The sequence below is a fragment of the Bufo gargarizans genome, chromosome 6 (assembly GCF_014858855.1).
Source record: "Bufo gargarizans isolate SCDJY-AF-19 chromosome 6, ASM1485885v1, whole genome shotgun sequence".
NCBI lineage: Eukaryota > Metazoa > Chordata > Amphibia > Anura > Bufonidae > Bufo > Bufo gargarizans.
The window spans coordinates 110,944,021-110,960,713 of NC_058085.1; the positions used below are offsets into that span (position 1 = coordinate 110,944,021).

The window sequence follows — 16,693 nt, forward strand, 5'->3', positions numbered from 1 at the left end:
CTTGCAGTGAAGATGCTTTTGCGGCATCAGATTATCCATGTTCAGCGTTGTGCTCAGAGCCATGGTCGGTGGTATTTTCCTCCTGTCCCAGTGTGAAACCTGGCTCCCTGTGGTCTCCAATCAACATGCTGATTTGATGTCTATCCGCAGGCTACCTCTCCCGCAGAGATGAGCTATGTCTCTTCTTCCCTCTGGCATTTGCTTTTGTTGTTTTCAGGGAAAGGCACACTCTGCTTTGAGGGTAAAAGCAATAGAGGACGGATCAAAGCATAAAGTGTCGCTTGCTGGCCATCTTGTTCAGTGCAGTGTACGACAATGTGGCTGACACCCCATACATCAGATTTCCCTGGATGTGACCAGGTGCAAAAAAACATAGAAACAGTCTCTGCTCTGAGAATGTATTGGGCCTGTCCTTAAGTGGAGGCAAAGCAAAACGGAGAACATTTTTTACCTGTGCAGGATCTTAGATAAATTAGCGTTTCTCATATTAAGATATTGGGATCATTTTTCTGAATGGGGCAAATCTGAATATTAGATAATTTGAGGATATCCTCTAGGACCATAAAGTCAATTTTTATACAGGTCAGTGATCAGCCTAATGTTCATAGGCATGTTAGTTCCCGATTATTAATATGTGAATCGATCAGCTGACACAACCAACCGCTGTATCTATCATCTATCTATCTATCATCTCATATCTATATATCTATCTATTATCTATCTCATACCTGTCTATCTGTATCATATCTATCTATCTATCGCATATTTGTCTATCTACACACGTGGACAAAATTGATGGTAGCCTTCTGTTAAAGAAAGGAAAACCCACAATGGCCACTGAAATAAGTTATAATAAATAAAAAAATTACTGAAAATCAGACGTTGCTTTTGTGGTTCAAAAGAATAATTTATATAACAAACTCATGAAACTGGCCTGGACAAAAATGATGGTACCCTAGAAAAGATTGAAAATAATTTGACCATAGGGACATGTTAAACTAAGGTGTCTTTAAATTACCATTACATGTCTTGTAATCAGTCAGTCTGCCTGTTTAAAGGGTGAAAAGTAGTCACTGGGGACATTTATCAAAAAGTTAAACTGGCTTACCTGTGTAGAGGAAAACTGGCTTAGTTGCCTATAACCAATCAGATCAATCCTTTCAATATTCAAAGCTCCTTTGCTAAATAAAAGGTGGAATCTGATTGGTTGCTATGGGCAACTAAACCCATTTCTACTTTACAGCAGTTTTAATAACTATCCCCCACTGTGTGTCAGCACAGTAGGCAGGAAACACAAGGACAGTGATCCCTGACTGGAACCCAGCCTGCTTTCCCTGCTTACTTGCAGTGCAAGCCCTAAGCGGCAAGTCCCTAACTGGTCGATAGTCCCTGTTCTGCTAAGTGCAAGACAACACACAAAGAAACAAGAAAACACCAAAACATGGTAGTACGGGAATGGCTCGGAACCAAACAGACAACAGAGTGCCAAATAAGAAGACAGAGGGTAGTCAGAATAGCCAAGCCGAAGTCAGAACTAGACGGGAGCCAAATCACAAGGAAGAGAGTGGTCAAAGGCAAGCTGAGGTCAAAACAAATAGCAATCCAATACGCACAGAACGGAACCGGTAGCATAGCAAGGGAGTAAAACCTATAACTGGCAAGGGTGTATTGCCAGAAGGGGGTTTAAATAGAGTGCAGAGTCCCTGGATTAAAACTGATAGGTCTAGGGACTTAGCGCCCCATTGGACCAGAATACCAGTTGCCTTATGATGAGTAGTCATTCCACCTGCAATAATCAAACACACCTAAGGTAAATCTTCCCCCAGCGAGCATGCGCTATGGGGAAAACAAAGCTAGTGCTCCATAACTATGGCCGCTCGCATTACTATGGCTACTCGCATTACTAGGGTGTGTGGCTTAGACTGAAAGTCACAGGAGGCATCACATGGCATCATGTTTCACACGGTGCGGCCGAACCACAACTTCAGAGCGCATGTTTGGATCCCGGACAGGTACGTTGCTGTTTGGTATCATGGTGGGTACAAAACTGAACATGGATTAAAGAAAGTAAGGAGTGAGTTATCTCAGGAGATTAGGAAGACAATTATAGAGAAACATGTTAAAGATAAAGGCTACAAGACAATCTCCAAACAGCTTGATGTTCCTGTTACTACAGTTGCACATATTAATCAGAAGTTTAAGGACTACAGGGCTGTAGCCAACCTCCCTGGATGTGGCAACAAGAGGAAAATTAATGACAAATTGAAGAGATGTATAATATGAATGGTAACCAGTACAATGTTCATTCAGAGATTAGGGGTAAACTCTAAAGTCAAGGTACATCAGTGCCAGATCACACCATCCGCCACTGTCTTAGCCAAAGTGGACTTTGGAATGGAAGATGACCATAGAAACATAGAAACATAGAATGTGTCGGCAGATAAGAACCATTTGGCCCATCTAGTCTGCCCAATATATCTGAATCCTATGAATAGCCCCGGCCCTATCTTATATGAAGGATGGCCTTATGCCTATCCCATGCATGCTTAAACTCCTTCACTGTATTTGCAGCTACCACTTCTGCAGGAAGGCTATTCCATGCATCCACTACCCTCTCAGTAAAGTAATACTTCCTTATATTACTTTTATAAGGAAGTATTACTTTACTGAGAGGGTAGTGGATGCATGGAATGACCGAGGAGGAAACCACTGTTGAAAGCAAATGATAAAAAATTGAGACTGGAAATTGACAAAATGCATATTGACAAGCCACAAAGCTTCTAGAAGAATGTCTTTTGGATAGATCTGAGAGAAAAGTAGGACTCATCGCTGAAGACTATAGACCTCCATTGCCACTTTGCTGTGCACCATGATAGCCTGTGAGAGTGGTGGTGTGAGGTCAATGGAATACCAGTAGCTGGATGTCTGGCTTATAACCCAATGTTGTGCAAACTCCTTCTGATGGTTTGTTTAGACACTGTTTTCCGCCCTAGGCTTGGGATGTGACATCCACTTTCACTTGCAGTACAGAATGGACCACTATACGCTATTCTTCTAATCAGAGGATCCGTCCATGCAGCGTTTCTCCTCTGTGCGCCTCTTGCCTGTCATTCCAGTTTATCATTGTTCTCCCAACCACCAGGACATGCGACGTTGAACAGTGCTGACATCTCAGCCTAGGTATGTAGTGATCTGCCAGAGTGATAAACCAAGGTCTCTCAATTTAAGGATTCTGTCCTTCTCATTTTGGGACAAGTGACGATAACTGGCACGTCATTGAACAGGAGGCGTCGCACAATCATCCCACATGACTTGATCCAATTTTTGAGGTTTCATGTGGCTAAAAAACTTTTCTTTCAATCTGGATTTTGTGCCCTTTCCACATGCCACAGATTGGAGCTACATGCTTGAAAAGGTGATTATCTGCAGATCTTAGTGACACCTGCTACTTCCTCAATTTACAAACCTTATGGCTTATTTTTCTTGATGTTGCAGTTTAATTGTTAAGTTTGTGTATATATATATATATATATATATATATATATACACAGTATATATATAAAATGGAAAAATCCAAGGCAGCACCAACAGTAACTGAAGTCCGGAGTGCCCGCAGTATAGATGTAACCAACTGTATAGTATATATAAATATATATTGCAACAGCGGGTGCTGTGCGCCGCTGTTCCCCTGCTTACCGCCACGGTCCCGAGTGCCGTGTTCAGCGGTGATTTGCTGCCAATGTTTCCTTTCAGTCCTGGCCACAGCATGCTTGCTGCTTGTTTCCTGCAGCATTTCCTTAAGGAGCCGGCGCGCATCACTTCCTGTGTTTTATGGGTTAGATCATGTGACCTCGCCAACCAATCCTAGCCCATCTGCAGATATATAAGTGTCTCAGCACCTTTCCCAGTTGCCTCAGTGTCAAGGTCCTTGTGTCCTGCTAAGGTTCCTGATATCCGCTTGTGTTCCTGACTCTGCTACCTGTTTGATCCCTGTCTGCTTGCCTTGATTCTTCCGACCCGGATTGCCTGACCTGTACCTGTGCCGCCTGCCTTGACCTATTGCCTGTCTGACCTTGCCTCTGCCTGATCCTTCGGTCCTGCTCTGTTGCTCCTGGTAACGACTCAGCCTGCTGACAATGCCTGCCCCTCTGGTACCTTTCTCAGGTACCTCCTGGACTAGCTGCCTCAGATTTCTGCAGCAGATTTCACCTTTTGAAATTCTGCAGTGGATTTTAGTGCAAATTCCATAGTGAATCCACAACAGATTTTTTTATGTTCAAGTTAAATTTTATTTGAACGTAGCCTTAATAGGTTGAATCATTTCTACTGCCTTGTGATCTGGACAAGAGCGTCACTCAGGATAGGATCAGGAGCGGATTGGTGTTGCTAGTAAAGCACTGGGATTTGTAGTACTGTCTGAAATGTTATAGTTACCTACGAGAAAAAAAAATGATAAAAGCTCTCCAGAGTACATGAAGCATATCTTCTATACTGCAGTACAATTGCTTGATGCTACTGGCCAAGAGTCTGAGGCTGCACTTCTGAGAGACTCTGGTGAGACCTGTGCTTTTAGGATTTAGCGCAAGAGGTCCACGTTTATAAATGGCGGCTAGACATTTCGTATTTTAGTTTTGTGACTGTTTATTGTGTGATTTTATAAAACAAATTTGTCCTCTGTTACTATTTGATGATCAGACTCCAAGTTTTTTGTATTTCAGAATAATTTTTGCCCGACTCTCCATTTTATCCATCTATCATGGGTTAAGAAAAGGGGGCTAAAGAAGGCATGCTGCAGAGCACAGGACTGCCAGGCTGGCTGTTCTCTACTGCATTGTCAGTCTCCGCTCAGCTCCGAATTTCCCCCTCCCGTCTCTCATTGTGCCAGAGTCTTATCAGCATCTTGCAGGCTTGCCATCAGTATGCACCTCATTATCCCAACAATAATGTCCTCTGAATGCAAATGGATCGTCAGCCGGCATGGAGCCCCCCATGCAGTTGACTGGATGTACAAATTTCCATCATGCTCGGCTGTGTAATTCCCCCACCTTCCCGTGGTTAGTTCTTGCTGTCGTAGATAATGTTACAACATCTGTGTGTCTTTCGCGGGGCTCTCCTATTTCAGTTTAGAAAATGGCATTTGTCGAAGCACCTGCTTGTCATCCAGGATGTCTAGGATGATGAGGTCCTTCCTGTTGAGATAAGAGTATTAGTAGCTACTTTTAATATCTTATGGTAATACATCTAAGGATATAAGGGTTCATCACCAATGTCCACAACAGTTACATATTCATCTCCTGGGTGATTTTGGTTCATTGTGTACCAGCTTTCCAGTCCAGGATAAGAGCTTATTTACATTCCCCTTTTCCAAGAAAGCAATGCCTGGCCTATAAGTGTCCCTACGCCAACTTGGCTGTCCCCTCAAGGAGAAAATTATAGGGGTTGCGCAAGAATGAGCCAGACCCCTGCACCACGGCCAGTGATTGGCTGCAGATGGTATCAAACCAGGGAGCCAAGTAGAGCATCGCAGGCCTAGGGGAGAAGGAGCAGGTAAGTAATCTTCCCTTTACAGGTCTGGCCAAATGGGGAGGTGTGCCCCCCACATTATTGCATAACCCTTTTATTTCCCCAGCTTTCTGGTCTATAACTCCACTTTTCAGTTTCTTCAATGAAGTTTGTGTTCTGTGCTTTGAGCCACTCCAGATTTTTTCATACCACTCCAGGATGGCATTTGCCATATGATGTGTGTCACTGTCATAGGAAAATACTATTTTTTTCATAGGTTCCTTAAAGGGGTGTCCTACTTCAGCAAATGATATTTATCATGTAGAGAAACTTAATACAAGGCACTTACTAATGTATTGTGATTATCCATATTGCTGCCTTTGCTGGCTGGATTTATTTTTCCAGGGGTTACAACTAGAGATGAGCAAATTTCCGCTTATGAAATTCATTCACACTTCGTTTGTTGGTAAAAGGTGAATTGCGTTATGGATTCTGTTAGCACGGACCATAACACAATTCTATGACGGAATGCATAACGGAATGCCTTTAGAGGCATTCCGTTATTCATTCCGTCATAATATAAGTCTATGGACTGCAAAACGGATCCGTCCCGTTTCCATTATGCAGGAGAGGACTCCCCTGCAGAACGGAAACGGGACGGATCCGTTTTGCAGTCCATAGACTTATATTATGACGGAATGAATAACGGAATGCCTCTAAAGGCATTCCGTTATAGAATTGCGTTATGGTCCGTGCTAACAGAATCCATAACGCAATTCACCTTTTACCAACAAACGAAGTGTGAACGAATTTCAAAATATGAAATTCGCTCATCTCTAGTTACAACCACCCTGCAAACAGCAGCAGTGGCCGTGCTTGTACCCTATAGGAAAAAGCGCTGGCAACTATGGTGGCCTGTAACGTGGGAGCACGCATAGGCATGCATGTATCTGCACTGCAGCGGTGGCCATAACCCCTGGATACAAGCAGCGTATAATGTGATTTGAAATATTTCAAGTTCTTTCCTCACAATTTAACTTTTTTGTTTGCACTCTAATTAGTTTAATAGTTTTAAAGTTGATCCGATTACAACTCCTCTCACATTTTATTCCATCCATACTAAAGGGTAGTAGGAGGTTAGAAAAGCAGGCTGCTTTCTTCCAGACACAGCACCACTCTCATACATGTGCGCCATTTATATGAATGAGGCTCAGCTGCAATGCCAGACACAGCCCTTGGAAGGAAGCAATGTCTTTTTCTAACCTCATGCTAGCATTTAAAACTAGAGTCTCGGAGCCCCTGCCTAGGCTGCACCCAGGGCTCGGGGTCTTTAGAACAAGTACTTGTCTTCTTTTAAAGATTTAGCCCATGATTTATGTAAAAATCTAAATCGCTCATCAACAAATCATATAGTACATGACAGTCTCTTTCTAACAAAGCTAGAACCAGCCCTGTACCTGACATGGATCCAGAGATCAATGTACTTTCTCACTGTTACAGGTTCTTCTGACTGGTGGCAGTTGAAGGATGGCATTTTGACCACCTCAGCATTTGCAACCATCTCAGCCAGGTGGACAGAGAAATAAGGACAAGAACATTGTATTCAATCACTCATTGGCTACACTACATTTTTTTATTACATGCTATTATAAAACTATGGAGATTCGGGTTACAGATTTAAAATATGTTTGCAGATTTTTTGGTGGGACAACCCCTTTAATTGCGATATGCTGTTATCAATTGGTGTCCGCAATAACTGTGCTATTTGTGCAGTAACCTATGATAAATGCTGAATAACTTGAGCCATAGGGGGAGATTTATCAAAACTGGTGTAAAGTAGAACTAGCTTAGTTGCCCCTAGCAACCAATCAGATTCCTCCTTTCATTTTTCAGAGCTCCTTTGCTAAATGAAAGGTGGAATCTGATTGGTGGTTGTGGGCAACTAGGCTGGTTTTCCTTTAGACAAGTATTTATAAACCTCCCCCTTAGGCTCAGTGGCAACTTTTTACAATTCCCAGGAATGATAAATCTATGAACCGCGTCTTATGATGGCCATACAAATTTGATAGAAGGTTGATGGTTGAACAAACAATGGCCTGGTTAACGATAATTTCCAGGGCACATTTTAGTCCATTTTAGCTGTTAAAGTCATTCAAGAATTGATCACTTGGTAACTTTCACTAAATGATTGTCCCTTTTTATCAACGTGACAGGTCATTCACATGACTGTATGGTCGGCGTGCCCGTGTTGCGGACCGTTGACTTAAATGGGTCCATGATCCGCAACATATGGCAAAAGATAGGACTTATCCTATCTTTTGCCGTATCTTGCTGATCATGGACCCATTCAAGTCAATGGGTTTGCACCGCAGCACAGACTTCACACGACTGGCGCCGATGTTGTGTGAATGAGCCCTTAGAATAACGTGTATAACCTAGGTAAAAAGTGTCTTCAGACTTTGCTTTCAAAATAGGAAGATATAGTAAACATCAAGTGTTCATCGACCCTACGGGTTTAGTAGAGGTTCTTGAGACCTTCAGGTTACCTAACATTGTGTGGTGATTCCACTGCAGCCAGGCTTTTATTTGTAAAAAATACTTCACTCTCCCAAGGAGAACACTATGAAATGTTCCTACTAAGCAGATGTTCTGAAGAGGATAATTCAAGTGACAGCCAATAATCACCATGTCTCTCTGATCTTCTGTGCCGCAGAACCAAGCTGAAGCTCATTACAAGGGTCACAAGCATGCACGCAAGCTCCGAGCCTTAGAGAATGCGCGGCACAAGCAGAAGCAGCATGCTAGTCGAGAAAGGGCATCACTGCCCCCAGTGGACACCAAGAGAAACACAGACTCTCTGGCTGAAAGTAAGATTTTCTTTTGTGTTCTTCTTTTGCATTTTTTGATTGATGATGGATAATACAGAAATTTGACTACCACTGGAAGCGACCAGTGTGAATGGCTTACCTCTTCTATTTTCTCCATTTTGCTTTAAATGTGCCTTTCTTTTCTTGCCACTGACATACATTCCCAGTATTGGCTGGTATTAAAAGAGTGTACTGAAAATGTATGAAGATATCTTGCTTAGGCGTCTTTCACACATCCATGTTCGTGCTGACATCCATGGCGAGACGGTTTCCTGTGTTTAGGACATTTGTCATCCATTGTTCATGTTCACTGCTAGACTGAAAATCGGTTTCCAGAGCATCTCCTACCAATGGATCGTGAAAATCACTGAAAGAACACTGATGCCATCTGTTTTCTGTCAGTAGTTTTCATGGACCCATAGTCTTTAATAAGCGTGTTTGGTCCGCATCATGGACCAAAGTAGTGCATGTCTCTGTGGTTTTTCCACTGATCCACGTCATTGGAAAACCACTTATGTGAGAACACACGCATCAAAATCAATGGGCACAACTGCTCTCCGTGATTCACTGATGTGAGAAAGAGGCCCTTAGGGCTCATCCACACGACTGTTGTGGCCGGTGCCCGTATTGTGGCCCGGAAACAGCGGGACGGCAACATACGGGCATCGGCAGTTTGTGCACCGCATCACTGATGCGGACCCATTCACTTGAAGTGCATCCGTGGGTTTTCAGTCCGTGCCTCCGCACCACAAAAAATAGAACATGATCTATTTTTCGCGGTGCCGACGGATCACAGACCTAATCTGCATCCGTCTGTGCCAGCCACACGGACGGTGCTGCACACATTTGTGTGCATGAGCCCTTAATCTGATTGGGACAAAGCATCTAGGGAAGGAACTTGAAGGGTGTCTCCATCTTAACCTCCAAAACCAAATTACTAATTAACATAGTAACATCGTTTATAAGGCCGAAAAAAGACATTTGTCCATCCAGTTCAGCCTGTTATCCTGCAATTTGATCCAGAGGAAGGCAAAAAAGACCCATGTGAGGTAGAAATCAATTTTCCCCACTTAAGGGGAAAAAAATTCCTTCCCGACTCCAATCAGGCAATCAGAATAACTCCCTGGATCAACAACCCATCTCTAGTAGCTATAGTCTCCATAGTCTCACTGCTCTTACTGTAAAGAATCCTCTTCTATGTTTGTGTACAAACCTTCTTTCCCTCAGACACAGAGGATGTCCCCTCATCACAGTCACAGTCCTGGGGATAAATAGATGATGGGAGAGATCTCTGTACTGTCCCCTGATATATTTATACATAGTTATTAGATCTCCCCTCAGTCGTCTTTTTTCTAAAGTGAATAATCCTAATGTTGATAATCTTTCAGGGTACTGTAGTCCCCCATTCCAGTTATTACTTTAGTTTCCCTCCTTTGTACCCTCTCCAGCTCTGCTATGTCCAGCTTGTTCACAGAAACCCAGAACTGTACACAGTACTCCATGTGTGGTCTGACTAGTGATTTGTAAAGTGGTAGGACTATGTTCTCATCATGGGCATCTATGCCCCTTTTGATGCAACCCATTATCTTATTGGCCTTGGCAGCAGCTGCCTGACACTGGTTTTTACAGTTTAGTTTGCTGTTCACAAAAATTTCTAGGTCCTTTTCCATGTCAGTGTTACCCAGTGTTTTACCATTTAGTATGTACGGGTGACTTGCATTATTCCTTCCTATGTGCATAACCTTACATTTGTCAGTGTTAAACCTTATCTGCCATTTATCTACCCAAGCCTCCAATCTATCCAGATCTATCTGTAGCAGTATATTGTCCTCTTCTGTGTCAATTACTTTACACAGTTTAGTGTCATATGCAAAAATGTATATTTTACTGTGCAAACCTTCAACAAGATCATTAATAAATACACTGTCTGTCCCAAAAAAAAAGTCGCCACCTGGATTTACCTAAGCAAATAGTTATGCGCCTCTTATTGGATAATTACTGCATGGGTGATTATCTTTCAGCTGGCAATGAGTTATTTAACCCCAACTGGTGCAATGAGTTTCTTCTCATTTCTTAAACAACCATGTCGAAAGACGCATCTTGTGGTCGTGGAAAAGATGTTAGTCTGTTTGAGAAGGGTCGAATCATTGGCATGCATCAAGCAGAGAAAACATCTAAGGAGATTGCAGAAACTACTAAAATTTGGGTTAAGATCTGTCCAACTCATTATTAAAAACTGTAAGGATAGTGGGGACCCATCGTATTCGAGGAAGAAATGTGGCGGGAAAAAAATACTGAATGATCATGATTGGCGATCACTTAAACCTTTGGTGAAATCAAATCGAAGAAAAACAGTAGAAATCAAGTCTGTTTAATAGTGAAAGTAAGAGTAGTTCCACACGCACAATGCGAAGGGAACTCAAGGGATTGGGACTGAACAGCTGTGTAGCCATAAGAAAACCACTAATCATTTAGGCAAGACAGAAAAAAAGTCTTCAATTTGCTAGGGAGAATAAAGATTGGACTCTGGAGCAATGGAAGAAGGTCATGTGGTCTGATGAGTCTAGATTTACCCTGTTCCAGATTGATGGGCGCATCAGGGTAAGTAGAGAGGCAGATGACGAGATGCACCGATCATGCCTAGTGCCTACTGTACAAGCCTGTGAGGGCAGTGCTATGATCTGGGGTTGCTGCAGATCTAGGTTCAGCAACAGTATGTGCTCCAAGAATGAGGTCAGCTGACTACCGGAACATACTGAATGACCAGGTTATTCCATCAATGGATTTTTTCTTCCCTGATGGCACGGGCATATTCCAAGATGACAATGCCAGGATTCATCGGGCTCAAATTGTGAAAGAGTGGTTTAGGGAGCATGAGACGTCATTTTCACACATGGATTGGCCACCACGGAGTCCAGACCTTAACCCTATTGAGAATCTTTGGATGTGCTGGAGAAGGCTTTGCGCAGCAGTCAGACTCTACCATCATCAATACAAGATCTTGGTGAAAAATGAATGCAACACTGGATGGAAATAAATCTTGTGACATTGCAGAAGCTTATCGAAACAATGCCACAGCGAATGCGTGCCGTAATCAAAGCTAAAGGCGGTCCAACTAAATATTAGAGTGTGTGACCTTTTTTTTTTTTTGTGATGACTTTTTTTTGGGACAGGCAGTGTATATTGAAGAGAATAGGGCCCAATACTGACCCCTGAGTGTGTACAGTTAATAACCACCCTCTGTTTTCTATCATTGAGCCAGTTACTTACCCACATACAGACATTTTCTCCCTGTCCAAGCATTCTCATTTTGTAGTGTCCCACTAGGTAGGGGTGGGCACTACACAAAGGTCAATTGGTGTGCGCGTTACTCCTACTCACAAGGAACAGAAATGTTATATTTAATTGTGCATTTAATGTATGTTTTAATGTGTTTTTACATGCAATGTACCCCTGTATGATGCAATAGCAGGCCTAGTTGGGTGTAGTTAGACATCCCAGACACTAGAGGGAGATAGGGAGCCCCTAGTATAAATGTCCAGGCCCAGACAGGGAGAGTTAGTGCAGTGCAGTGCAGTGTGTGCAGAGTCAGGAGTCTGAGAAGACAGAGGCTAGAAAGCCTGCTCCTGACATGCAGCTTGATAGCCCTGGCTGCTAGTGATGTCCAGGAGGCTAGTGAGAAGATCCAGCCTGCCTGAAGCCAAGAGAGCCTTAGTTAGCTCTGAAGACACCCCAGTTGCAGGACCCAACCTCCTGGGAGAAACCCACAGTCAATCAACCGCCACGTGAGAAAGATCCAGGGAAAGATAAGTAACCCTGATGGGCAGATGCAAATAGAAAGGAAAGCAAGGATTTAATTAATACCAGAGGAAGATAGTTACCAAGGATTTAAGCCACCCTTTTAGGCATCCGGGCCTTGGGATATAAAGCCAGAACAGGAGTTCTAGAAAGGACAGTGTACATTGTTTCTGAGGAAAGGTACAACCTGCTTCTGCATGCATTGTGAATTTACCCTCTGCGTATCTTGCATAAGTAATACCTGCCATTTTGGAAATAAGCCTACTTGTGGAACTGTGATTGAAAGACTGTGTTACCACCTGCTGTACAAAGTTGGACTGTTCAGTAAAGTAACGTTTGGTTCACTATTCTACCTGTGTACCTCCATCATTCCAACTACCAACCGGTGTGCCACCGTCAAAGGCACTGGCGTCACGAATCCAAAAGGGACCTTGCCCCAGGCACTCAAAATACCCGTAACATCCAGGGCACCTCATCCACCATCAGGCCTGGTCCCTACATACAGAGTGTGCCCCAGAGGAACCATGTCTACCTCTCCTTCACTGCCACGCGCCTGCCCAGGGTTCTCCAATACAGTGAGTAACCCTCGCTTGCCCATAACCGTGACCTCACTTCGCTACACCCTGCAGGTCTGGCGTGTTGCATAAATTGGCGTCACGAACAGGATCCGAATATTCCTGCGCCATTGCGGATTTAAAAACTGTGTGCTGTAAATTGCCTTAAAGTGACATGCCCCAATTGTTTTATTGAAAATTGCTGGGCCAAAGTGAACTGTAATAATTGCGGTGTGAAGATTGCATGGTATGGTCTGTTTTCTGCTTATTTAAGCCACCGCTTGCTGTCAATGAATAGACAGCGTTTTGCTTAAAGATGGCCGCTTAGCTTGCTTGGATTTATTGCTGCGTCATCTTCATCCTGAATTGGCGGTAAAAATTGGCGCCTTCTGCTGAAAAGTGCGGGAAGGCTGTATGCTGGCGCCACCGCCCTGTCTGGAAATTTGCATGTCTGCTGAAATGGACTCCGCCTCCCCCATACTGGAGTACCTGGGGGCGGCCCCCAGTGCAATGGGAGGAGCTGTCTGCAATTGTTGGCGCCACCCTGTCGCTCTCCAGAGAAGGATCGAGCATGTTGAGGAGTGAAGACTGCTCTGCTTAGATGTCTGCGCCTGATTTGTTAACGATGAATGTGACTGGTGTAGAGCAAGAGGACGCTCCACCGGCCTACTCTCCGGGATCGGAGAGATCCGCCTGCCCGCCACCGAGGACGCAACCGGAGACCTACTACGGCTCCTGGAAAGACTTCTTCCAGCCCTCGTTCAAGTGGTCAGCGTTGATGGCAGAGATTCGGGAGGCCGCAATAAAGAAGACTACTAAAACCTAAATTTACTACGAAGAACTGGCAAAGACCGTTCACGAGTGCCACACTGACACCCAACCCCGCCTGGAAAGGAGAATGGGGTTGATGTGGCCTTTGACAAGGACCGAGGTTTCTGTTTCATAAAGGACTATCTTACTGGAAGAGACTTGTATGTAAATCGGAGGTCCGTCAAGCGGAGCTACCTCCCAGAACATTTGCATAACCTCCGCGAGGGAGAGGAGGTTGAGTTCACCCCTGCGAGGCCCCTACGCCACCGCCGTGTCCCGTCCTAAAAAGAAGACGGAGGACTGGGACCTTGATGAGGACCACCCTGGCTGCGAGCGCGAACCTGTGTGCTCTCCAGAACCGGCCCATCATGCCTTCCAAGAACGGGGCTCTTTCATTGGCCCGAATGTATTCTGGCAACCAACAGTGGTGGAGAAGAGGGTTAGCCCATGGCCCTCACCTGAGCTGCCTCGCAGGGAAAAGACTGTACGTGAACTACAAGATGCAGAACGATTCCGAGCTACCCTGGAGAATATCCGAAGAGGGAGGAAAGCGGACGCCTCACCTGAGCCTGCAGCGGCTGCGCAGGACGAACCACCCACCTTCCAAGTGCCGAAGGCGACAGCGGAGACCAGCGATCCCGACTCCGAAAGCCTGGACGACCAGATTGTGCGGCTGGAGTTGAAACTACGGGAGCTACGCCAGATTGCCTCCGCCAGGATCCGGACTCCACCTGACCTAAAAGAAAGTGGACGTAAGGACTCGGACGTCTCCGGGTCTAAGGTGAGAGTACCTGTCCCTTCCAGTCGTCCCTCCTTAGTATCGGCACCTGCGGTGGGATCTTCTTACGCTGTGCACCGGCGCACAGAGCCAGTCGTCCCAGAACCCACCGGGCCGCTTGCAGCAGCGGTACCCAGGCCAGTGCAGCAGCCCGCTATTGTCATGCCTGCTCCGGTGCGGTCAGCGACTTTGATCACCCCTAGGCCTATGGGGCCTATACCTATTAGGGGTCCATTTATGCTACAGTTGCCCCCCAATACTGTGTTGTGGGCACATCCATCTGTTGAATCTCAATACAGGCCCAATATACAAATGGAGCCAGGGAGCACCACTGAAATGCAAAGTGGATATGACTTGCCCCTGTGAATTGGTCTGCTAGGCCCTTGATGTTGGATTTATTTTGCCAAGGGATCCTAAAGAAGATTTAACCCTTTCAGGACAGGAGTCCTTCGTTGTTTTGGCCCTCTGTTGCTGCTGCCAGTTACCCACGGCTCAGTGGAGGCGGCAAACCACTGAAATACCACGTGCAGCAAGGCCATCTTGTTTACAGGACCTCCTGCCTGCGTTCTCAGAGTGAAAACCCAGTTGTGCCTGTTTTCATAAGTTGCACCTTTAACCCTTTCACCCCCTTTTCAGGTTGATTAAGGGTATTACAGCACTTGTTTTATATATGCCATTTAAATAATGTGGACTATTTTATGTGCTGCTATTTTATTATGCAACTTAAATTCCAAGGATTGTGCCCAGGGATAGACTCAAACGCACATGAGCCTCTGAGATTTTGCTACTATTTTAAAGAAATGTGCCCAGAGATGGACTCCACCAGGTGCGAGCCTCTGTGATTCTATTCCTTGCTTTATCATCTGGGATATCCTTACTTGGTTGGTGGATGAAAAAAAGAAAAGAACCTGGGTACGGACTCATTTTATATGCTTTGAGCCTCCAAGAAATGTTATTTAATTGTTTTTACATTTTCTATGGACTACAACTGTTCTATTATGGACAATTTGCACTTAAAAGTACTATTATGGACTATCCTGGTATTTACTGTTACGCTGTGCCAGGTCAGCGCCCCTGTTCCCATTGTGCTATCCTGAGAGAGAGAGAACGACGCCCCTTTTCACCATTACTTGTTCCTAAGCCAGTGGAACTGCCTGATTTATGCATATAATGTATTCTTGCAATTGTAGATGGAATTTTCCTGCTTTGCATTATTTCCTCTTTTTTAGGTGCAGTATCCAGCTGGGCAGGGCCCTTCCATGTTGCGCCGAGGACGGGCAACGTTATAGCGTGGGGGTATGTAGTGTCCCACTAGGTAGGGGTGGGCACTACACAAGGGTCAATTGGTGTGCGCGTTACTCCTACTCACAAGGAACAGAAATGTTATATTTAATTGTGCATTTAATGTATGTTTTAATGTGTTTTTACATGCAATGTACCCCTGTATGATGCAATAGCAGGCCTAGTTGGGTGTAGTTAGACATCTCAGACACTAGAGGGAGATAGGGAGCCCCTAGTATAAATGTCCAGGCCCAGACAGGGAGAGTTAGTGCAGTGCAGTGTGTGCAGAGTCAGGAGTCTGAGAAGACAGAGGCTAGAAAGCCTGCTCCTGACATGCAGCTTGATAGCCCTGGCTGCTAGTGATGTCCAGGAGGCTAGTGAGAAGATCCAGGCTGCCTGAAGCCAAGAGAGCCTTAGTTAGCTCTGAAGACACCCCAGTTGCAGGACCCAACCTCCTGGGAGAAACCCACAGTCAATCAACAGCCACGTGAGAAAGATCCAGGGAAAGATAAGTAACCCTGATGGGCAGATGCAAATAGAAAGGAAAGCAAGGATTTAATTAATACCAGAGGAAGATAGTTACCAAGGATTTAAGCCACCCTTTAGGCATCCGGGCCTTGGGATATAAAGCCAGAACAGGAGTTCTAGAAAGGACAGTGTACATTGTTTCTGAGGAAAGGTACAACCTGCTTCTGCGTGCATTGTGAATTTACCCTCTGCGTATCTTGCATAAGTAATACCTGCCATTTTGGAAATAAGCCTACTTGTGGAACTGTGATTGAAAGACTGTGTTACCACCTGCTGTACAAAGTTGGACTGTTCAGTAAAGTAACGTTTGGTTCACTATTCTACCTGTGTACCTCCATCATTCCAACTACCAACCGGTGTGCCACCGTCAAAGGCACTGGCGTCACGAATCTAAAAGGGACCTTGCCCCAGGCACTCAAAATACCCGTAACATCCAGGGCACCTCATCCACCATCAGGCCTGGTCCCTACATACAGAGTGTGCCCCAGAGGAACCGTGTCTACCTCTCCTTCACTGCCACGCGCCTGCCCAGGGTTCTCCAATACAGTGAGTAACCCTCGCTTGCCCATAACCGT

The 16,693-nt window shown here is 44.8% G+C and overlaps 1 protein-coding gene across 2 annotated transcripts in view; it reads left to right on the forward strand.

Annotated features, from left to right (window-relative positions):
* Window positions 1-16,693, forward strand: part of ZNF385C (zinc finger protein 385C) — a 317,803-nt gene that overhangs the window by 283,577 nt on the left and 17,533 nt on the right. For both annotated transcript variants that reach the window (XM_044298247.1, XM_044298246.1), the window contains exon 5: window positions 8,216-8,369. In XM_044298247.1, the coding sequence (XP_044154182.1) occupies window positions 8,216-8,369 (154 nt within the window). The remainder of the gene's footprint in view (window positions 1-8,215; window positions 8,370-16,693) is intronic.